This window comes from Gracilinanus agilis, chromosome 4, assembly GCF_016433145.1.
Source record: "Gracilinanus agilis isolate LMUSP501 chromosome 4, AgileGrace, whole genome shotgun sequence".
NCBI lineage: Eukaryota > Metazoa > Chordata > Mammalia > Didelphimorphia > Didelphidae > Gracilinanus > Gracilinanus agilis.
The window spans coordinates 393,278,365-393,302,186 of record NC_058133.1 but is presented as its reverse complement, the minus strand read 5'-3'; the positions used below and the strand labels follow the sequence as shown (position 1 = coordinate 393,302,186).

Below are 23,822 nucleotides of genomic sequence, written 5' to 3'. Positions count from 1 at the left end.
AATGGGGGTGGGGGGAGTCCTCGATCTTAAGATTATTGAAAAGCAGAGTTGGACAGGAGTGGAAGGATTGAGGGTGCAGGGAAGGAGGGGGCCATGGAAGAGAAAATCCAAAAAGTCTGGAGAATGCATTGGTTCTACTTCAAAGTCTCCTATACTTCCCCGTCTTAATTAGTATACTAAAAATGTATTTATGTGTATATTTTGGTTTAACTTATCACAGACTTATAAGTGCAATAATTTCTTTAATTCTCAAATACTACTGAGACCTAAGATCTCACTTATATGAACACACCCGTTATTAGTAAGATTCTAAACCAGTGATGAGCAAACTTTTTAAAGAGGGGACAAAGGAAAGGAAATGCTCATATGTCAGTCTGTTTCTAAGGCAACTCTTTCGAAGTTTCATTGTATTGTATCCTACTCATTGTATTCATCAGATTAGGAATAATGTCCTGAGACTGGATAGAACATTTCAGGGGGCCTCATCTGGTCCGCCGGCCATAGTTTGCCCATGTTATGGGGGTAATTTGGGGAAAGGTGTTTGGGATAAGGGAATTGAAAGGAGGATGATTGGAGACTTGGTAAGTGGATAAATTAGGCTACAGGTAGGCTGAGATTAAAGGAGATTCAGGGTAATATAGGACTGAAGTCAGGAGTATAACACAGAAGGGAAACTGAGATCTTTTTGGAAGAAGAGAAGTTAAAATAAACAAACTAATGCAGCAGGCTTACAGACTAGGACTTAGACTCAAACATAAGCTGAGGGAAACAGACTAGACTGAAATTAACAAACAGGCTTTAGTTAATTTCACAGGAAGGGACTTGTTTTGAAGTAACACCTTCCTTCAAGATGGATGCCCAGCTTCTCTCTAAACCCAGAGTATGTTGTTTCTTTCCCTCTTCTTCCCTCTTGTTAACTAACAGACAAATTACACTAAATATGACTATTGAAACACAAAGGGTTTATTTATTTGAAGGAAGTTGGTTAGGAAGGTGGATTAAAGGAAAGCCCTATCAGTTATCTCAGGAACCTCAGGTGGGGGAAGGGAAGTAAAGATGGAATCTGAGTAAGGACCTGCCTCACTCAGTTTTACAAAATCTATCTAAAGAAAATAAATGATGATTTGATTAAATTATAAATAATGCTGTCAATTAGATAACTCTTCACAGATTTAACTCCTCTCTAATTTCTCTCCTTATAAACTCCACAGCCACTAAGGTAAGGGAGGGAAGGCAGGGTGATATTAGGAAAGGAAGATATAAAGGGTCTATCTAAATAATAATTTCTTAAGTAAAAATATCAATGCTAGGCTAAATTTCAATATTGAAGCTAGATAATCTAAGAGCTCGATCATTGACTTCCTCCCTCCATGGAAGATCCAGTCAACTGCCCCTCCTCAAGATTCTAAAACCTCTAACAGCTTTTTGGAACTCAGCCAAAGCTAGAAGAAACTATAACCCCCAATTCTGTATACTACACCCATCACTGTACTAAACCATTCATACATTCTCATGCTGGGTGATTGGTTTTGTTGTTGTTGTTGTTGTTGTTTTGTTCTTTAAACCCTTACTTTTTGTCTTAGGAAGACTCTAAGACAGAATGGCAAGGGCTAGGCAAACAGAATTAAGTGACTCACCCTGGGTCACATAGGTAGGAAGTATTTTGACCAGATTTGAACCTAACTCCAGTCCTGGTGCTCTATCCCCTGTGCTACCAAGCTGCCCCACAATTTTAAATACTATATAATTCAATTCTGTCCCTCCATAAAGATTCCATAGAGGCATTCCTGTCTGCCTTTTTAAATTTCATAGTCATTAATGAAGCACAGGTTATTCATCTGTAGTCTCATTATTCGCTCTTATTTCTCTTTCTAATCATACATTTCCCAAGTGCTGAATATGCCTTTTAAACCAGTTCTTGCATGCAGGTCATCAGTGGAAATATATTACATTATTTTTCTGCCCAGCATGCATGTCTTCATTAACTTTTGAATCCTCCATAACTTCGATTCTTAGGGAATTGTGATATTCCAGGGATTGCAGCATTATTGGGTTAAATTAATTGAAGATCTAAAGGAAAATTTATATTCCAGTAGTATAGGAGATTCTTTCAAAAGACTTTAAAGCATAGTTATTTTTATTATTTTCCATTTACTTACTCAATAAACATTTATTAAGTACCTACTATGTGCCAAGCACTATATTAAGAACTGTATTTTGAATTAATGGTATAAATTTCTAATGAGAAACAAATTTTAACTGACAAATTAGCAATAGAATTTTTTCAACTTTTTTTGAGAAAGTGTTGTTTTTAAAAATTATGATCTCTACTTAATGTGTTCTTTTAAAGTTTTTATTTACTCTTCATTAATGAACAAGATCACAGTTTAGAAAATAACTTAGAGGCTTTATTCATAAAAACATCTTCATTTTTACTTTGTTGTATACTGCCTATCAGCTTTCATTTGTGGTCATAATCATGTAAGACTGAAATCAGGTGCAAATTTAAATCTAGAGTTCAAATGGTTATTCCTGTAAATGGAACCCTAAAAGCCTTATTTTCAGGTTACTTTTCCCTAAATTTAAGTCTGTTATATGAACTCCTGAGTATAAGCTTGAGAGGGAAAAAACATTGATGATAACATTTCAAAACTAAATGTTTCCCTTTGATATTCTTTCTTCCAAATTACTAAATCTGGCAAAATTGCGTTTTGGATTTATTTCCCTTCTTAATTTCAGTTTTTAACTCATTTTCCTAAAATGGAAACTATCAAATTGTTAGTTCTCTGTTTTCTTATAATTTCACCATACTTTAAGCTCTTAGAGATCTACAGTCATATCCTAGTTTTCTTTGTATCATCCACAGTACCTAGCACGTAAGAGACACTGGACTCTCTCTTGGTTTTTTAGATAAAAAAGTGCTAGTAATGTCCAGTTTCTGATATTTCTTCAAAATTAAAATCACTGAAGCTTATAATCGGGAGAGAACTTAGTGGTAACTTGATTCACTGTAAACCTGATGGATGAATCCTTTTACAAAATCTCTGGCAAGGAATCATTTAACCTATGTTTGAAAATCTCCAGTGACTAGAAATTCATTACTAAAATAAGGTGATCCATTTGAGACAATTCTAAAAATAGGAAAATTCTTCACATGCAGCTCTAATTTGCCTCCTTATAATTTAAAGGATCGTGATCTTTATATGTGGAAAGGGCCATAGAGACCATCTATTCCACTACCTTCATTTTACAATTAAAAAAAAAAAGAATCCCAGAGAAGTAAATTGAATAAGATCACATAAATATAATTTACTCCAGTCTTTGTTTCTTTTTTTTAACCTTTACATTCTGTATTAGAATTGATACTAAGTTATTGGTTCCAAGAGAGAAAAGCAGTAATGACTAAGCAATTGGGATTAAGTGATTTGCCCAGGACCACACATCTAAGAAGTGTCTGAGGTCACATTTGAACCCAGAACCTCCTGTCTCCAGGCCTGGCTCTCTATCCACTGAGCCATCCAGCTGTCATTCCCTCCATACATACACACACACAATCTTTCTCTTTACATGTGAGGAAACTAATGCTGAGATGGAGTCAGTTATTTACTCAAGTTCACACAGTAAAAGAGCCACACAGAAGAATCCAAAAAATCACTCTGCACATGCTAATCCATCTCTCACACATATGTCCCATTAAATCTTTTTTTTTCCTTCTAGTTTAGTATGCCCAGTTCTTTCAATTGTTCATTACCTTACATGATCTTAATTCTGCTCACCATTCTGGTTACGCTCCAAAAATAGATTCTCCCTCTCCTCCTCTTTCTCCTTCTTTACTCCCTCTTTCTCCATATAATAAAAGACTATTAAGCTAATCAGAAGTCAGATCAATTATATGCATAAAATAATGTTTTACTATTAATATAAGTGAATTAATGTGTTTTAAAGGTAAAGGACTAATATTTTTACATTTGAAGTTGATATGACACTTACTGCTCTTACTTTAACAGCCTTTTATTTCTCACTTACAATCTTTATTGTTGAAACCCTGGACCTTATGTTAACAGACCATTGATTCATATATGAGATGTTCATCTACTGATGGGCAGAGGCTGAAGAACAAAATGTAATTCTGAGATCTCATTTTCACCCTTAACTTGAACTAAACTTTCAACCCAAATCCATACAGATAAGAGACTTGTTCTATTTTTAAATAGCCTCTTGTTGAAAAGAAATGCAATAAAAGCTATCATGAACAACAAAAAAAGATAAATCCACAGATGATGAAAGAATTTTCCAGAGTTTAGCCATCAATGTAATCATTTCTAAAGGAGAGAATTAAAAGTCCTTATTTTTCTAAAAGCAGTCCGTGGTGATTGAATAAAATAAACAGCAAGATATATTGTGGTAGGAAGTCTGATGATCAAAGAGGAATACTGAATAGATGTACTTACTCTTTTTGATAAAGTAAGGAAGTAATTCCTTTCACACGTTTTGTGATCATTTCTGCCTGAAAACTTTGTGTCCTCAAGTCAGAATTTCAACCGTTCCATGAAAGAAAGACAACTAAGCTTAGATAATAGTGTCAGTTTTAAGCATAAGACAGCATGTGGACAGTGTTTAAGCTATTGCTCCAAACCATTTGAATGGAAGTATTGGATTAGCTATAACCTGGTGTCAGATCTTTAGATAGATAAACCCTCTGACTGTTACTGACTAAAGGATCCATGACCACGGCTTTCAAAGCTGCTGTTGCATGAGTCCTTTTTTTATGAGAGCTTTGTGAAATATGTCTGGCTAACATAATGTTTTCAAAATAAAATAGCTATTAGTGGTTAAGAATAATAAGCAAAAATTCACAGCCTTGTTTTTTCACAGGAGGTTTCAGCCCAGTAGGAAAATCTTCTACACGAATACAATCAAGCACACTGCAAATGGTAAGCCATTCTATATCAGCATTTCAAAAATTGATACAAAACTATAAATGGCATTTTTGATACCCCTCTCATTGTAGACAAACTCCTTTTCCCTCCTATTAGCCAAAAGTTTTTCATCACTTTTAAAGAAATTAACTGATTTTTTCCCTGAATTCTATTTTTCCTTTTTGCCCAAGAGTAAGTAAATATGTTGTCTTATTGCTAGTTTCCCAATTACTTGCTTTAATTAATATGCTAAAATGTGAAAGCCTTTTGTATATTTAAAACATTTCATGCAGGGGAAATACAAATTCTTATGCAAATCCATTAAACTTAAAATATAATCATCATGGGGCAGCTGGGTAGCTCAGTGGATTGAGAGCCAGGCCTAGGGACAGGAGGTCCTAGGTTCAAATCCGGCCTCAGACACTTCCCAGCTGTGTGACCCTGGGCAAGTCACCTGACCCCCATTGCCTACCCTTACCAATCTTCCACCTATAAGTCAATACACAGAAGTTAAGGGTTTAAAATTAAAAAAAATAATAAAAAAAATATAATCATCATTTCTACTGCTTGGCTAGTTATAATGAGTTAAACAGGATTTTTCATTGTTTATGCATTTATTTTAAGTATTATTATAAATATCTATATATGCCTATTACTTCATTATAAAATTGTAGTCTTTTTTTTACAATATGGAGTCTCTTATGTCTCTTCGGTACACTCACATATTCCTAGTATCCATTTCTTTTATTTTGAAGTATATGTAGTATAAAGTAGAGAAAAGAAAGAAAATTGATTTTGGTAGATAGCCAGTTCAAATCATTTTTCCCATTTAACATCAAGAATTCTGTTTGCAGAATTCCTTAACTTTAAAATTACATTATTTTTCAGGTGCCAGAACATATTGATTGGGGTACTTTCTATTTCCCTAAATATTTTCTGTTTTTTAATGTTTTTTCACATTATTAAGACTTCTAATTTCCAGCTGACATATTTCATTTTATGAGCAAAACTTGTAGGCATTTTCTAAGAAATCAAGACTTTCCATTCAACTTTTTCAGAGATTTAAAATTTATAATTAACATTTGCTACTCTATTTAGCATTAGTTAGTCCACCAGTCAACAATCACTTATTAAGCCATTGCTTATTCTGTGCTAGGCAAGCTGCTGGGCATACAAAGAAACAGTCTCCGCCCTTAAAGAGCTTTTCTTCTAATGGGGGAGGCAGTGAACAAACTACTAAGAAAAAGAAAAGATACATATTGAGTAGATAGAAAGGAATCTCCAGTGGAAAGACACTAGCTGCCATAGGGTCAGGGGTGTTGGCAGTACAGATGGAAAAATCCTCCTATAGAAGGCAGGGTTTTATCTCTCTTGAAAGAAACCAAGAAAACCAATAGGTGAACTTACTAAAAAAGACAAAGTGTTTCAGCTGTTGAAGAGACAGAGACTGTATCAAGAATCGACAGTTGGGTAGTCCAGCTGGGTCATATTTAGATCAGAGGGGGCAGCTGGGTAGCTCAGTGGATTGAGAGCCAGGCCAAGAGACGGGAGGTCCTAGGTTCCAATATTGCCTCAGACCTTCCTAGCTGTGCGACCCTGGGCAGGTCATTTAACTCCCATTGCCTAGCCCTTACCACTCTTCTGCCTTGGAGCCAATACACAGTATTGACTCCAAGATGGAAGGTAAGGGTTTAAAAAAATTAAAAGAAATAAAAATATTTAGATCAGAGCTAATATGTGTTTTTTCTTTGGGGCAATGATAATCAAGCAAAGACTGACATATGACTATTTATTGTTGACAATATTCTCCATAGATTATTTAATATACTTTTGGTTTTTAAAAATCCCTATAGGCTTTTTTTTTTTGGTGACAGCTGTATTTGTATTTCTGGTTTTTCTTCTTTTGTGTTACACCAACTTAGTAAAGTTGAGCTTGACAGGGTTTTTTTTACCCCTTTTCCTCTAGACAGATTATGGATTTACATGCTTATTAAATACTTATGGGCTATAATCAAACAAAGACCATATTTATCTGAAACTCTGGTAAATAACATCAGTGGCACTTATAATCAATCATTTCTTGATCTCAGATATACTCTATTGAGAAAGAAAAAAGTATAATATTTAATTGTGTGGTTTGGTATGTTAAAAGTGATGAGGTAGCGAATATAGAAAGACAAGCATACTGTTTGGCTTTCAGTGCTGCCTCTTGGCACTTAGAAGCTATGTGATCATAAGCAAATAAATTAACCTCTCTAAGCCTCAATTTGCCCATTTGTAAAATATGACTAGTAATACTTAAAATATATCATATCATGTTGGGAAATTCAAATGAGATATTGTTTGTAAATTGATTTTGCAAACTTTAAAGCACTGTATCAATCAGTAAATATTTATTAAGAACCTACTATGTGCCAGGCGGTGTACAACTGCTAGAAATACATAAAGGGTCAAAAGATAATCCTTGCCCTCAAGGAGTTTACAATCCAGGGGGAAAGACACATGCAAAGGAAACCACATAAGGATAAACAGAAACTAATCTTTAAAAGGAAGGCATTAGAAGGGTGGAAGGCTTCCAGGAAAGGAAGAGATTTTAGTTGGAACTTTAGTTAGATTTGAGCACAGGTCCTCTGTGACTAAATCCTATGCTCTTTTCCCCTGTACCAAAATGCCTACTAATGAGAGATGGGTAACAATTGAAGAAGTGAGGTCTTGAAGACATGAAGAGTTGGGGTCAAAGTCACAAAGAGATCAACTTCGTCTAGGAGGAAAACCACTTTATCCACTGGAACAGGAAAGAAAAATTGGCTAAAAGAGAGAGGTGTTTTTGGTTTGTGTTTAGTTTTTTTTTCTTCCTAATATGAAGAAGTTTAGTTGGGGAAACTCAGTTCGAAGGAACACTGTCTTCAATCAAATAGGAAGCAAGGGAGTCTGGTGTTAAGAATGTGAAGTTGGGTGGTGAGGAAAAAGTACTTATATCTATAGATATAGAGTTGTATAGACAAGAAATATCATGGCATGGTAGGTACAGAGTCTATTTGAGAGCCCGAAAGACCTGCATTCTAGTCCTTCCATTACATACTGGGTGTATGACTATAGATAAGTAACTTCTTAGTACTTTAGGCAACTCTCTCAGTCTCTAAGTTGCGGAAAAGGAACTGACCTATGTTAGTAGAGGAAATGTCCTCATCCCAGTGTAATCCTCAATCAATACATAATATTCTTTTAAAAAAATAACAAAAATAACACAAAAAAATAGCTAAGGTACTTCATCTAGTCTTATGTCCATTTGACCAGAGGATGAAGTATTAACTAACATTACTATTGTAGAATAAAATCAGTAGCATACTCTCGTTGCTTAGCCATTTTTAACCTGTTCAATCAGTTGTTCCTGTCTATACTAAATTAATTCAGTGAATTAGCTTTGCAGATATTCTGTACTTTCTCTGCGCAAGGGGCCAATGATACCCTTGGAATAGCACCTGCCCTCAAGCTTAAGTTCATTCCAGTATACATTAAGTGAGAGGTAGCACGGGTTCCAGAGGGCCAAGTTTGTATCCTAGCTCTGCCACTTATTTCCAGAGTGACATTGAGCAACTCATTTTGTCTTTCTGTGGTTCAGTTTCTTCCTCAGAAAAAAAGAGGAAATTGGACTAGAGACTTCAAATATCCTTTCCAACCTTAAAGGTTATGGCCCAATGAACAGAGAGATCTCATTCATGAGAATGAATCCAGGAACTTTTGCTATGAGAATTTCTCTGGCTAAGTAAAATATGCTTTATAAATATCAATCCCATTCCCTGTGGTCAGGGATTACCAGTTTATTTTACAATGGCCTGTTGACTTTGTTTGTCAAGTATTAGATACCTACTCTATCCTAGGCCCTGTACTAATCACAAGGTAAACAATAAAAGAAAAAAGTCTGCTCTCAGGGAGCTCATAATCTAATGACTTTACTAAATGATTTCTAAATAAATTTTCCTTTTCAAAAAAATCTTTCATATCAACTGATGCCTTCACTAGTTAGATCAATCTCCTTTCCTCATTAATACAAGTTATAGAATTAATAAATACTACTGAAATAATTTTATTGACAACAGATGGTAATAACCCCCCAAAATATCAAAATGGTGGCATTCCCGTGGCATGCATGCTCTATCTTTGTCTTCCTTCACTTCATCAGGGTGTCCCTAGAGGTTTCCTTTGGCCCAGTGGTTTCAAAAAGAGTAGCAGATGGTGGTTCAAGCAGCTTTGAAGCCCTTGCTTAACTGTGCTAAGAATATATATTCCCAAAAGGGTTTGTGATTGGCTAACTATTGTTTGCTCTGGTAATGTTAGCTGCTGTCATTCCTGTGACAAGGATCCACTGGGTAGAGCGGTACAATACTGCCCCCATGGAAGCCATCCTCGGGCTCATTAGGCCATCCTGCTTCTTCTGACTTTGAAGATCCCAGCACTCAAAGCGAAAAGAAAAGGGACTTTCAAGGACAACATTTCATTTCATTTGGAGCCATTCAGTGAAGCATTTTCCAGTTGTGAAGGAGTGGAAAATCCCACAGAACTATGGGCTCAAAGTCTGCAAATCCTCACTAGTTCACATTAGAAATAGGGTTCTGTCTCTTTAAGAGTAGCTACACCTGCTTTTTGCCTTTATGGCAATTTAAGCATAATATCAGCCTCAGATTAATGAGAGAAAAGGTCACTGTCTGAACCCTGGAAGACAGGTGTAAAACTTGGTTAATAGTTAAGTTGAGTGGTATAGAACACCTATATTTACTTTAAGAAAAGAAATCGTTCACAAATCAAAGAGGAAATAGCAGAATTCAAAAGGCAACGCTTATAAAAAGTGTCTCTCTCATGTCTTTCCTTGTGTTTTTTTTTTAACACTGAAAACAAAATGTAAAACATAGGTGCCCTTCCTATTCCAATATAGTGAAAGAACTGTGTACACAACCTACTCCTCATTTTTCATGGGAGTTTTGTTAAATATAAAAGACATGAGTACTTGTACGTTTTAGAAGCCACACGGAAAACATGTTTGTGATTTTTAGAATTTGTATTACAGCTAGAAATGAAAAATAAATCATCAGATTTAAGTACTATCAGTATTGGAATAACCATCTTCAAAACCTAACCCATTGGGGGTAGCTGGATGGCGCAATGGATTGAGGTTCTGGGTTCAAATTTGACCTCAGACACTTCTTGAGGTGTGATCCTGGGCAGGTCACTTAACCCCCATAGCCTTGCCCTTCTGTTTTATCACCAATACACAATAGTAATTCTAAAAAAAAAAACAAAAGTCAACCTCTTTCCACTTTTTTCAACCTTTTTCCATCCTAGTTACTGCCCAGTTCTCTTCCAGCTGGCAGCCCTGGCCTCCTGGCTTTTTCTTGCACAAAGCGCCTTACCCGGAACATTTCCCCATGCCTGGACCTCTCCTGCCTTTCCTCCCTGCCTCCCGGCTTCCTTGAAATCTCCGCTAAAGTTTCATTTTGGGCCGGAAGCCCCAAGTCTCCCCGGCGCCCCGCATCCTAGTCTACCACATGAAAGTCATGTGCCTTCTAGAACCCGGCGCCCATCCATGCGGGCTTCGTGGTAGCCTTCCCTGAGTGGACGTAAAACGCGCTTCCGGCTTCCTGCCCACGCTGGGCTCGGCGGCTTGTGCCTCTGTGGTCCAGGAGGGTGATGCGCACAGAACTGGGCACCGTCTTGTTCTCCGTTAAGAGAAGCTTAAATAATAGGCAATTTTGTCCTTCCGAAAATATTTATACGATGTTTTGAGGAGCGATTTGGATCCTGGGAGTTAAATGGTTAGTATCAGCTGGCGGCTTGCTGGCCGGAGCCCAGGCCTGGCGTCTCCCTGCGTGCCCGTGGGCTAGTGGCTTTGCCGCTCTTTGCCTTAATCCACTGGAGAAGGAAATGGCAAACCACTCCAGTACCTTTTCCAAGAAAACCCCGTGTCTAGGGGATCCGTAGATATCACTGAGCAACGACAGTGCCTTCCGCGGGGCGGAATATTACTTGCTATCTATACCAAATTTAAAACCTCCTAATAGCCAAAAGTTATTGCTTAATATTTTCTGTAATTTCGCTATACATGTGATACTATTACAGGATTGGGCCATTTTAATCGTTTTATTTATTCCTCTATAAATAAATAGTTTTCCAAATTTTAAACTAAAACCTTATTTAACTCATTTAAACATAAATCCAGGAGTCCGTGTGCATTGTTTGCATCCTAAAAGAAGCACATTGTTTTCAATAATTCATCTGCTTCAGGAAAAGTTTGTAATGTACCAACAGGATTAAATGAACATTCACAAAAATCATAAAATGTAACCCATTGCCATCCTCTTCCTGTGTGCTATTGCAGGGTGGGGAGAAACTGATAAACTTCAAGGCTTTATTACTCAGTCATAAAACAACTTGTTTTCATTTTCAAGAAAGTTTTAACTCAGAATTAGTCTATTTTCTTTTTTATTTTAATTCAAATTGACATGCAAAATAATCAATTCTCAAACATCTGTTTATTAAGGTTGGGGCACTTATGCCCCTATAAGTAGCTAACATTCAATACATTAACCTCACAAAAACTAGATAATCCAAGCCTTTCCACAAGCTTATTTCTTTAAAAAGTGGAAAAAAATACTTTTTTGACTACACTTTTGGTATATTTTAGTACATTGGTTCCCAAACTTTTTTGGCCTACCGCCCCCTTTCCAGAAAAAAATATTACTTAGCACCCCCTGGAAATTGTGACACTATTGAACTCAGAATAGAATGTAATACAAAAAAAGTGTGGCCATCACCGCTCCTCTGGATCGCTGCAGCACCCCCACCCCTGGCCCCATCCCCGGCCCCGTAGTGCCCTCTTTGGCAATCACTGCTTTAATACTTCTATGTAGCACTTATACCAGCATTCTTTAAACCATACATTTACAATTTTTTCACTAATTTAAGATCCTTTGATTTACTTACATGGCCTGCCCCTTGATCAATGAAGGTCTATAACTTAGCACTTCTTTTAATTTTTTAACCATATTCTAGGATTTTTTTCAATCTTAAATCAGTTTAAATTTACTAGTGAAAATAAATCCTCATAGCTGTTGGAGGGTGGTGGGGTGGTGGAGTTCTTCTGGACCCTGCTTTTTATTTTTTCTAGTATCATCCTCAGCAACTTAGGCCTCCTCAGTTACCTCGTACAGTGAGAACACTGAATAGGTAGACTGCACTCACCTCCAAAGGCGTCTTTGTGGCCTCAGAAAACACCTGGGGGCGGAGGCACAGGTTCAGGCACTGGAGGTGTCCCTAGCAGCTAACCAAGAAACCCAGGGGCACTGTGGACGCCTGAATGTCCAGTGCTGCCAGGCTTGCTCTTTGCCACACTGGCCATTTGTAGCTGCTCAGCCCCAGTTAATGGGGCTCATTTCAGACAGAAGGAAATGCCCAAACTCTTCCCATGGCTAGGCCAGTAGCTACTCATCTCTGCTACTAGCTAATACTGATATTGAACTTTATTGCAAAGTGCTTTAGATGGATTTGTTCTGCCTCAGGTGTTGGGTGGACCTCAAGAAGTCACTTAAGGACTCTCTACCTCAGTTTCCTTGTCAGTATGTCAGGTTAACAATAACACCTGTTTCACCAGATTTTTGCAAAGATCAAATGAAATAACACTTTGCAAACCTTAAGGCACCTATAAATGCTATCATTATTATTATCCTTGTCATTATTATTTCTACTTAAAAATCCCCTTGAGGCCTGGATCTCTTTGTATAAAAAAGGAGGAAAAGAAGTCAAGGCCAGGAGGAGCAGGCTAAGACATCTGTGGATCCAATAGAATATCCTCTATGCTGTGGGACCCATAGAAGATCTGGTAACTGAGATTTGACTGTGTTTTCCAGGGACTAGCTGCCATTGGCCTACCTAAAAACCTTTAGATCTTTCCATGTACTCTGGTGCCAGAGCACATCCCTTCTACCCCGTCTTTATACTAAAATTGCATGTTATCTCTGTTGAGTTGCATTTTATTTTTTCCTCTTGCATAATTCTAGCAAATCGTTTTGAATCTTGATTCTGTCATCTGTGATACTAGCGAGCTCTCCCAGTTTTGTGTCACCTGCTCGTCTGGTAGACATCATGTACATACACATAGGAATATATACTATATCTATTTAGGTATGTGTAGATGCATACACCTTTTTCTGACTCGATAACAAAAATATTGAATAGCATAGATCCAAGATTATTACAATGATAACTTTGGTTACTGGCAATTTTAAAGATAGATTATTCTGCTATATTAAAATGCCTTAGGTAGACTTTCAGTGGCCTTTTATTGTTTCCCAAAAGTCTAAGAGCATTTTTAAGCTATTCAAGTTTAAAACTGCTCTAAGACTGTAGGAAAAAATTGTATAAGTGAAGGCTTTTTATAAGACTTGAAATTTACCAAATTATTTTATGTTAACCATTCATTTCATGTTTACATGTGATTATTTATTTAATAGATATTTTGGTTATATATCCAACATAAATTTTATATATGTATATTTTATGTATGTATCAACATTTTATTAGAGATAAATATTTTTTTCTTTTTTTAAATCAGTATGACACTTGATCATTTGTGAAAGATATTTATGTAGCCCACTGTGTGAATGAATGAATGAAAATGATTGAATGAAGGGTTAGCTAGGTGGCTCAGTAGATTGAGAGCTAGGCTCAGAGATGGGAGCTCCTGGGTTCATTATCTATTTTCACAGTTCAGTCACTTCCTAGCTGTGTAACCCTGGGCAAATCATTTAACCCCCATTGCGTAGCCCAGTGGTTCCCAAACTTTTTTGGCCTACTGCCCCCTTTCCAGAAAAAATATTACTTAGCCTCCTGTCACATACTATCACTTCCCCCTTATAGTTATTCACCACCTCCAAATGCACCTGTGGCCATCACCGCCTCCCTGGATCACTGCAGCACCCACCAGGGGGCAGTGGCACCCACTTCGGGAATCACTGGCTTAGCCCTTACCACCCTTCTACCTTAGAACCAATACACAGTATTGATTCTAAGACTGAAGGGAAGGGTTTTTTTTTAATTGAGTGACTGAAAAGACATTTATTAAGCCCTTAATATGTGCAAAACATTATAAATAAAAATAGAAAAGTACAGACAAACCCTGCTGTCAGTAAGGTCACATTCTAACGGAGGAGGCAGCACATATAGAAGGTTTCAGCAGCAAATCAAATGGAACTCCTTGTTCTTATAATACAGAGGCCAATGGAGATGGTAATGCATCTTCAGTAATGCCATTTTTACTGGCAGCTCTTTTTGCATCTGACTCACTTAAGAACACCAAGGACTGGCATGGCTGGAGCCGCCTTCTCTGGTTCTCCAGGGACTGTGGGTGCTGAGGTCATGTGGGCAACAGTGCCTACACAAACCAATTCCCAACCTGGAGCAGAATGTTCACCTGGGATCCTGGCTTCTGGGGCTTAGCTGAGGGCTAGAAATAAGGATCAATAGGGCACAGCATTCCCTTGGATCTTGGGCTTACCAATCCATCAGTGGCAACTGGGAAATGGTTGTTCAAGAAGATGGGTCCTTTCTGTCCCCCGTAGAACACAGGCACAGGCTGGAAGCAGGCCTGGTGATCTTGGGTTCAGGGTCCAAGGCTATCTCCATCACAACTTGACAAGAGGTGGTGGTTAAAGTGGTAGTAGTGGTTTGACTGGTCTAGTACATGCCACTTCCTGTGTCTCCCACAGGGTTCCTTGATGCTTGTCTCGTCTGCCTAAAAACCAAAAGTTAAATTGAAACTACAGTTGAATTACCTAGGAAACTGATTGCTTTGGGAAGCTTGGTAAAATGGAAACTAGGGATGGCCATGACAGAAACAGGTACTGCTGTTTCTAGCCAGCCCTGGCCCAGAACCAGAATAGACCACATTTCACATCCCATCCAGCTCATTGACTCTGATCCTGTTCTTGAAATCTTCCCTGCCACTCTCTCCCCACAGCTTTTGACTTGAAACAGTAATCAAATCAATACTACCTTTTCTTCTTGTAAAGTCAGGTCGGTCTTCTCTTTATCCCTGCGACTTCCAGAAGTAAAACACCCTTCCCCCATGTTTTCTTCCATCAAAATGTATTCTTTTTGAGAATAGGGATAATCTCCCATTTGTATTTTCTGTGCTTGGTACATAGCGAGTACTTAATAAATGCTCTGCATTTATTTATAGTATTCCACAATTGTTTACACAAGAGAACTTTTTATTCCTGTGGTCATGCTGTTTGACTCTCCTTGCCTCTTTTCTGCCTTTCCCAAGCTAATAGATGGAATCTTGTTGAAAATAACTAGAAGAGCAAACACCAATCCAGTATATGCTTGGTACAAACAGGTAATTGGGTCAAATATTGGTGACTCAAGATAAAGTGAGACAATTTTAGACCATGGAAAAAATGAAACTAGATGTTATGAGTTTTTCTTGAAACCATCATAAGGTTTTCCTATTGGCCTTGCACTCTCTCATAGTTTCTAATGAAAATTTAGAATCAACCTATTTGAAAATATTTTTGAATGGAAGATTACCTAAACAAACTTGAACATTTCAATTCACATTCAGAAATGTGACCTGTTTATGTGGTCGACGTCATCATCTTTATGTCGTTTCACTCATCACTATCATCATCTTTCCTGTCCAAATTTAATTAATGCACATTTAGGTACATTATACCATAATGGGCAGTGAAATTTTATGGAGTTTGAAGAAGTTCTAAGTAGAATGCAATACTCTTGGAAAGTCTACTAGTTTTTTACCATATATATTTATCTGAAATTAGTTATTATTGTTGGTTAGTCCATTCTTCATGTCTAATTGTGGTATCCCCGCTTAGGTTTTCTTTGGTAAAGATACTATAGTAGTTTGACATTTCCTTCTCCAGCTCATTTTAGAGGACCACACAGCTCATGAATGTCTGAGGTCCAATTTGAAATCAGGTCCTCTTCACTCCAGGTCTATCACTCTATCTGCTGTACCACTTAGCTGCCCCTATATCTGAAATAAAGGGTGTTAAAATGGAAAAAGGAAATATGAATATTAATGTTGGAAAATGAATTCAAGTTCCAGGTTCTGTATTTGATTTATGAAACCCAGAACAGCTTACTTCACCATTCTCTGCCTATTTTCTTATTTGTAAAGTGGGAAATAAAGAGAATAGTTTTCTTATCATTACTTACTTCACTGAATTGTCATGAGGAAAGCTGTTTGTAAGTCATTAATCTCTGTGTAAATGTACATTTTCCCCTACAGTGGCCTAGTATAAACACTGGAGGCCATAAGTTCCTACTACCATTTGTCATCATCAGAAAGCTTGTATCAAATGGCTCCTGATTACTTCAGGCACCAACTAGCCAAATGGTTCTTCTCCTTCTGCTACCATGTCTGAAATTGCCACCATTAAAATCAACCTTTAGCAGTTTTCTGGAGATGAATAGATGAACTATTAACATATTATACTATCAACCAACCAGAATTTACTAAGATTTACTAAGCTCGACTATGTTCCAGGTGCTGGGGTTACAAAGGAAACTTCAAGCCTACAATGTACATAAATGAGTATAAATGAGGGAAATGTATTGAAGGGAGTGCCTGGGCAGCCAGGGATCAGGGAAGGCTTCGTGTGAGAGGTGATGTTTGAGAAGAGTTTTGAAGGAAACAAGGGATTCTAAAAGGCAGAGGTCAGGCTGTCTTCAGTACAATGGCAAAGCAAAGAGATGGAGTGGTGAACACGAGCAGCAGCTACTTCCGACAAGACTCGTTTGTTGGACTGGCCCATAGGATTTGGGTAGGAGAGTCGTGTTCAGTTCCGAGGGAAAGGTAGGTGGAGACTAGGCTATACTAAGTTTTAAAAGCCATGCAGAAAAGTTCACATTTTATCTTGGAGGCAAGAGGGAGCTCCAAGAGTTTAATGAGTGGTGCAATGTAACCATCAGACCTGCCCTTTAGGGAGAGCACTTGGTAACGGCTGTATGAAGAAGGAATTGGAGGATGAACTTAGAGCAGGCATTTTCAACCCTAGCACATGAACTGCAACATTTGGATATAGGTTACGACATATCCGCCACTCCTGTCCATGTGTGCTAGTGAAATTTTGACTATTAATGGAATAGCTAGCCTTTTATTTCATTAGCTGAACATGAACTTTTTTTTAAAATGAGATACTGTACTTGAGTCAGGGAGACCAATTAAAGGGCTATTGTAATAGTCCAAGAGAGAGATGATGAGTTGGTGATCACATGAGAAAATAGAAGGGTACAGATGCAAAAAGATGTCATGGGGGTAAAAATGACAAGACCTTGGCAACAGATTGACTCTGTGGAGTGAGGCAGAATGAGGAATCAAGAGTAAAGTTGAATGGCTCAGTGGATTGAGAGCCAGGCCTAGAGACGGGAGGTCCTGGGTTCAAATCTGGACTCACATTTCCTAGCTATGTTACCCTGGGCAAGTCACTTATTGCCTAGCCCTTATTGCTCTTCTACCTTAGAACCAAGTATTGGTTCTAAGATGGAAGGGAAGGGTTTAAAAAAAAAAAAAGAATAAAGCTGAGGTTGCAAATCCAGGTAACTGGAAGGATGATTATACATACCCCACTAAAAATAGGGAAAATCAAAAGAGAGGTGGGCATGGGGGGTAAATAATGAGTTCTATTTTGGACATGTTGAGTTTAAAATGTCTACAATATAATCCATTCGGAGATATCCAAAAAGCAGTTGGAAATAAGTGACTAGTGTTTAAGAGAAAGGCTAGGATTGTACAGAGTTGTGTGCTTAGAGATTATAAAACTCATATGACAATTCATTAGCTAACTAAAATACTAACATTTAATAAGCTCCTACTGTTTGCAGAACATTCTCTTAGAGGCCAAGAAAAACACAGTTTAGAGAAGTTTTCGGCTTGCTGTGAGGTAGGGGGATAATACTTGAATGCAGAGAGTGATTGTACACAATACTAAATGTGTTCTAGAATTGTCTTAAGAGTGCAAGAGGTCTAGGAACAGTGATAGGATTGTGATACAGTGAAAAGAACACTAACTAGAGTTAAAGGAATGGATTAAAATCCTTCCTTTGAGATTTATTATCTATGGGAACATAATCTACCCACTTGCACAGGTGAGAAGGAGGTGTGAGGATTAAGGCAAGGCATGAAATTCTTTCAAGAGGCAGGGAATGTTGGCAGAAGGGGGAGTGCAAATGACAGAAGACCAGAGACTTCTGGGAGTTTGGGACCTAAGAGAGGGTCTTTTTGGGGTGTGAGCTCCTGGGGGAGGACATGGAGTTCAAGCTCTATGGCCACCTGAGACATTTTGGGGTTCCTGACCAAGACAGAAGACCTGCTGCCTGATATTGAACAACATCCTGACATCTCCTGTTTGCTAGAAGTGCCTTCCAGTGTTTAGGGATTCTGGACTTCTTGGGGAGCAGTTCCCTGAACCCCTCATTCCTTGGACCTTGCCATATAGTGTCCCACATATAGTTTAACAAACTGAATAGAATTATAGGCAATAGGATGAGAAGGGGAAGGACAGGTGAAACTCAGGATTGAGACAGACTCGGTCTCTCCTGGGCCAAGGACCTGGTAGGGGCAAAATCTTAGGGTCTCCTGTACCCATTGACCTTCATGATCCTGCACCCCTTTCCTTCAACCTTCAACCTTCAACCTCTTGTTTCATTAGACAAGAGAAAGATCAGATTTGCGTTTAGATCCATCTGGGGGACTGTTTAGGAAGAGAGTGTAATGGCCTGGTCAGGCTGTGCTCCATCTTAAGCCTGACCACCTGCTGTGAAGAGGGGGGAGGTTTCTGTGAACCCCAGCTCACATCAATACTGAACCAGGACATCACTCAATCCTCCTTGAGGGGGTACCATTCCTTCGGATACCCAGGGGTGCCATGCCCTCCCAGGGTCCCCCGTTTTTCAAGGGGACCCAAATTAGTCTCACAGTATTAAGGGGTAGAAGTGAATGAGAAAGGGATTGCTATACAGACTCAACCTTGTTCCCAGCTACATCCCCCCCACTCATAATACACCCCCTTAATACAGAAGAAAGGTGATTGGATGGCACAGAGTTAAGAATAATTAGGGTTATAAGCCTAGATGACTAGGAGAATCAAATTAGTATCAATAGAAATAAGGAAGTTTGAAGAAGGGTGGGTTTAGTAGGGAAGATAATAGATTCTATTTTAAACAGGTTGATTTTGAAATATCAACAGCACGTGTAGTAGGAAAAATCTTACAGGAAGTTGATGATATATTCCTAGAATTCAAGAGAGAAATTGGAACTTAGTATATAGATCTTAGGAGTCATCTTCATGGAGATGATACTCTGATTATTCAGCAAGCTTTTATTGCCTAGTATGTGAATATAAATATAAATATTTGTTAACTCCCTGGTTTTTCCCATAAGACCAGTCACCACAAACCAGATGTGAGAAGAAAAGTGTTCAGAAGAGTCCTAGGGAAAATCCACACTAGTGGGCAAGAGATAGATGATTCCTCCAGCAAAATTCAGTTAAGACAGAAAGAAGAATCAGGAGAAGTCAAAGGAAAAGAGGATTTTTAAGGAAATGGTAGTCAACAATGTAAAAAACCACAGAAGTCAAGAAGGATGAAAAAGGAAATAAGATCATTCCATTTGGAAATTAAGCTATCGTTGATAACGAATATTTTCAATTAAGAAGTAGGGTTTGAAGTCAGATTATAAGGGATTAAGAAGTGATTGGGTAGTCAGGAAGTACAAGCAGCCAGTAAAGATGATTCTTCTAACAATCAGCCTGCGAAAGGTGAAAAAGCCAAAGAATGACATTTCAGTGGGAGAAAGAATCAAGTAAAGAGTTTTTTAAAGGATAGAGTAGATCTAAGCATGTTTTGCAAGCAGATGGGAAAGAGCAAGTAGTTAAAGAGAAAATAAAAATAAAAGAGATGGAATGATTGATTGGGCAATTCTAGAAGGAGATGAAAGGAAAGGGATCAAGGGTACACAGGCACACAGGTTAACTTTGGCAAGAAAGGGAAACTTTTTCCTAAAGCTAAGAGTATAGGACAAGAAAATGAGTGAAGATATAGATGAATAAACTATAACTTATGAATAATGAATATAAAAATTTTAGCAATAAAAATGAATAATATAATGAATTAAAAGAAACCTGAGAAGAGTTGTATCAATTGATACAGAAAGAAATATACAACATCATAAGAACAATATAGAAAAATGACAATTTTAAATCAAAAGAAAAAAGAAGCTGTCCTTTGAGTTACTCTAATGTCAAATTCATGGTTTCAAAGAAAAGATAGCAGAACATACCTATGTTCTCTTGAGGTGGAGACTCTGGGGATATCATGTTATTGTCAGAGTTATCCATTGTTTTAGTTAACTGTTTTTCTTTGTTAGGAGGAAGAATTCACTTCTGGGCAAGAGGTTGGAAGTACCATGTCCAGAAATGACTATGATATAAAAATAAAAAGTATCAATATAACTTTGCTTTGAATGTACTAAAGTATGGAGTAGGAAGTATGAAGAAGAGCTCATTCTGTGCTTAGATTTTTTTTTAGTCAAATAGATAACAAAATTTGCTGAGAGTATCAGCTAAAGGCAGAAATCCGTAGGGCTTAAGAAAAGGTATTGCTACAAATACTGAAGAAAGTAAGATAATCTTTGGAACAAGGGCAAAAAAAAAAAAGAAGAAGAAAGTAAGATAGTCCTTTAAAGGTAGAATAAGTTTTTCCTTGCAATAATGATCTGGTTATCTTTGATAATATGAATTTGTTGTGGATATAGTTGTATTGATGTATGGAGCAAAGAAAATATATGGTGAAGATGCTTCAGGGTTGAGGATTGGCAGGACAGTCATGGACTTGATGGTCCAGAAGTACTCTATGACACTCAGTAGAGGCCAATAGTAGACTTTTGCTTGTGTTTCCAGGGTTTCTGGTGGCTGAGGCACCATGAGCATATGTTTTAAGTTATGCCTGGGAAAAAGCCCTATTAGTTCAGTTGGAAAAAAGACCTGTAAGTAACAGTAGGCTGGATGGGAAAAAGGACTTGAGGGTTTGGGTAAAAGGATGCCTAAAAGCTGTGGTTTTTCTATCACCTGTGACCTTGAGAAAGGAAACTATAAGCACCTGCCTTACTTCAAACCATACTACCCACATGCCACACACAGATGTTTGAAGAATGGAAGAGACAGACAAGGATTACAAGTGAAGGAATAAGAAATAAAGGTGACTTTGAATGTCCTTCAAGAATTGGTGATAGGCTGACTGCTGTTCTTTTCCTTTTCATTAAGTAAGTGCACCTTCTATATTCAAGGGTTTCATCTAAAACCAGTATGAAAATGATTGAAAAGTAAGTAGCTCTTTCAGTAGTCAATACATGTTAGCAAGAATCATCTTTTTCCAAAACCTTTGAGTGACTTTGTTTCTTGAATCAGAATTGTTCCTTTAAATTCCTGGTCCATAAGCTAGCTAAGGCCTTGAGTCCAGCATCTTCTTTTATATCACAATTCATATTTCTTGGTTCAGTAAAACAACAACTTTTCAGTATGTTTCTTCCCTTTTCTCCCCATATCCCTACCCTAAAATATTCTTTGCTATTGTTGACTTACTTTCTACCTGAATAGGCCTCACAAATATAGCAATCAAAATATTTGTTTAACCCAGTAATATTTGGGTCTGTATTGGTCAGTGATCTAAAAAAACCTTCACTCTTTGCCAAGTTATATCTCTCCTGCTATTCAAAATAGTGTTTAACACTAATCTCCAAAAACCTTTCCATATTAACTATTTAGCTCTAATCACTCAAGGCACTTTATTTTTTATTTTTTTTATTTTAAACCCTTAACTTCTGTGTATTGACTTATAGGTGGAAGACTGGTAAGGGTAGGCAATGGGGGTCAAGTGACTTGCCCAGGGTCACACAGCTGGGAAGTAGCTGAGGCCGGATTTGAACCTAGGACCTCCTGTCTCTAGGCCTGGCTCTCAATCCACTGAGCTACCCAGCTGCCCCTACTCAAGGCACTTTAAAGACATCAGTTCTTTCTTTCTTCCCAACATATAGCATTTACATACTTTTATAATCATATAAATATAAATATTTAAAATTACCTTTCCCTTGTGTTTGTGTTTCTCTGCTTGTATTATTTGTGTTTTAGATATTTTATTTTATTTTTAAATACTTACTTTCCACCTTAGAATCAATACTGTGTATTGGTTCTAAGGCAGAAAAGCAATAAGAGCTAGGCAATGGGGGTTAAGTGACTTGCCCAGAGTCACAAGCTAGGAAGTGTCTGAAGCCAGATTTGAACCTAGGGCCTCCCATCTCTAGATCTGGCTCCCAATCCACTGAGCCACTCAGCTGCCCCTGAGATTTTATTTTAATTTTACTTCCTGTATCCATTAGATTTCAGTGGTACAATGGGAAAAAGCTCTGAATTTAAGACCCAAGTTCAGGTGGTAGTTTTTCTGCTTATTACCTATATAACCTGTGGCTTGAAACTTAGTCTTTGACCTCAGTTTTTTCATCTTTTTTTTAATTATTTAACATTTATTAATTTTCATTTTTAACCTGTTTACATACTTTATGCCCCTACTTTCCCCTTCACCCCCCGCAATCCCCCCACCCATGGCCGATGCACATTTCCACTGGTTGTAACATGTGTCCTTGTTCAGGGCCTGTTTCCACATTGTTGTTAGTTGCATTGGTGTGGTAGTTTCGAGTCTATATCCCCAATCATGTCCTCGTCAGCCCCTGCATTCAAGCAATTGTTTATCTTCTATGTTTCCTCTCCTGCAGATCTTCCTCTGCACGTGGGTAGCGTCTTTACCATAAATCCCTCAGATTTGTCCTGGGTCATTGCATTGCTGCTAGTACAGAAGTCCATTACATTCCATTTTACCACAGTATATCAGTCTCTGTGTACAGTGTTCTTTTGGCTCTGCTCCTTTCGCTCTGCATCACTTCCTGGAGGTCTCTCCAATTTGCATGGAATTCCTCCAGTTTATTATTCCTTTGAGCACAATAATATTCCATCACCAGCTTATGCCACAATTTGTTCAGCCATTCCCCAGTTGAAGGACATACCCTCCTTTTCCAGTTTGTTGCCACCACAAAAAGCGCAGCTATGAATATTTTCTTACAAGTCTGTTTATCTATGATCTCTTTGGGGTACAAACCCAGCAATGGTATGGCTGGATCAAAGGGCAGGCATTCTTTTATCGCCCTTTGAGCGTGATTCCACATTGCCAGCCAGAATGGCTGGATCAGTTCACAGCTCCACCAACAATGCATTAATGTCCCAATTTTGCCACCTCCCCTCCAACATTCATTACTCTCCCCTTCTTTTATTTTAGCCAATCTGCTAGGTGTGAGGTGATACCTCAGAGTTGTTTTGATTTGCATTTCTCTAATTATTAGAGATTTAGAACACTTTCTCATGTGCTTATTGATACTTTTGATTTCTTTACCTGAAAATTGTCTATTCATGTCTCTTGCCCATTTATCAATTGGGGAATGGCTTGATTTTTTATACAATTGATTTAACTCCTTGTATATTTGAGTAATTAGACCCCTGTCAGAGTTTTTTGTTATAAAGATTTTTTCCCAATTTGTTGTTTCCCTTCTGATTTTGACTACATTGTTTTTGTTTGTACAAAAGCTTTTTAGCTTAATATAATCAAAACCATTTAATTTACATTTTGTAATTTTCTCTAACTCTTGCTTGGTTTTAAAATCTTTCCTTTCCCAGAGATCTGACAAGTATACTATTCTGTGTTCACTTAACTTATTTATAGTTTCCCTCTTTATATTCAGGTCATTCACCCATTCTGAATTTATCTTGGTGTAGGGTGTGAGATGTT

General features: G+C 37.7%; 1 protein-coding gene across 1 annotated transcript in view; it reads left to right on the top strand.

Annotated features, from left to right (window-relative positions):
- Positions 1–23,822, top strand: part of AHI1 (Abelson helper integration site 1) — a 247,409-nt gene that overhangs the window by 164,863 nt on the left and 58,724 nt on the right. The window contains exon 21 of the mRNA XM_044675444.1: positions 4,876–4,984. Within this exon, the coding sequence (XP_044531379.1) occupies positions 4,876–4,984 (109 nt within the window). The remainder of the gene's footprint in view (positions 1–4,875; positions 4,985–23,822) is intronic.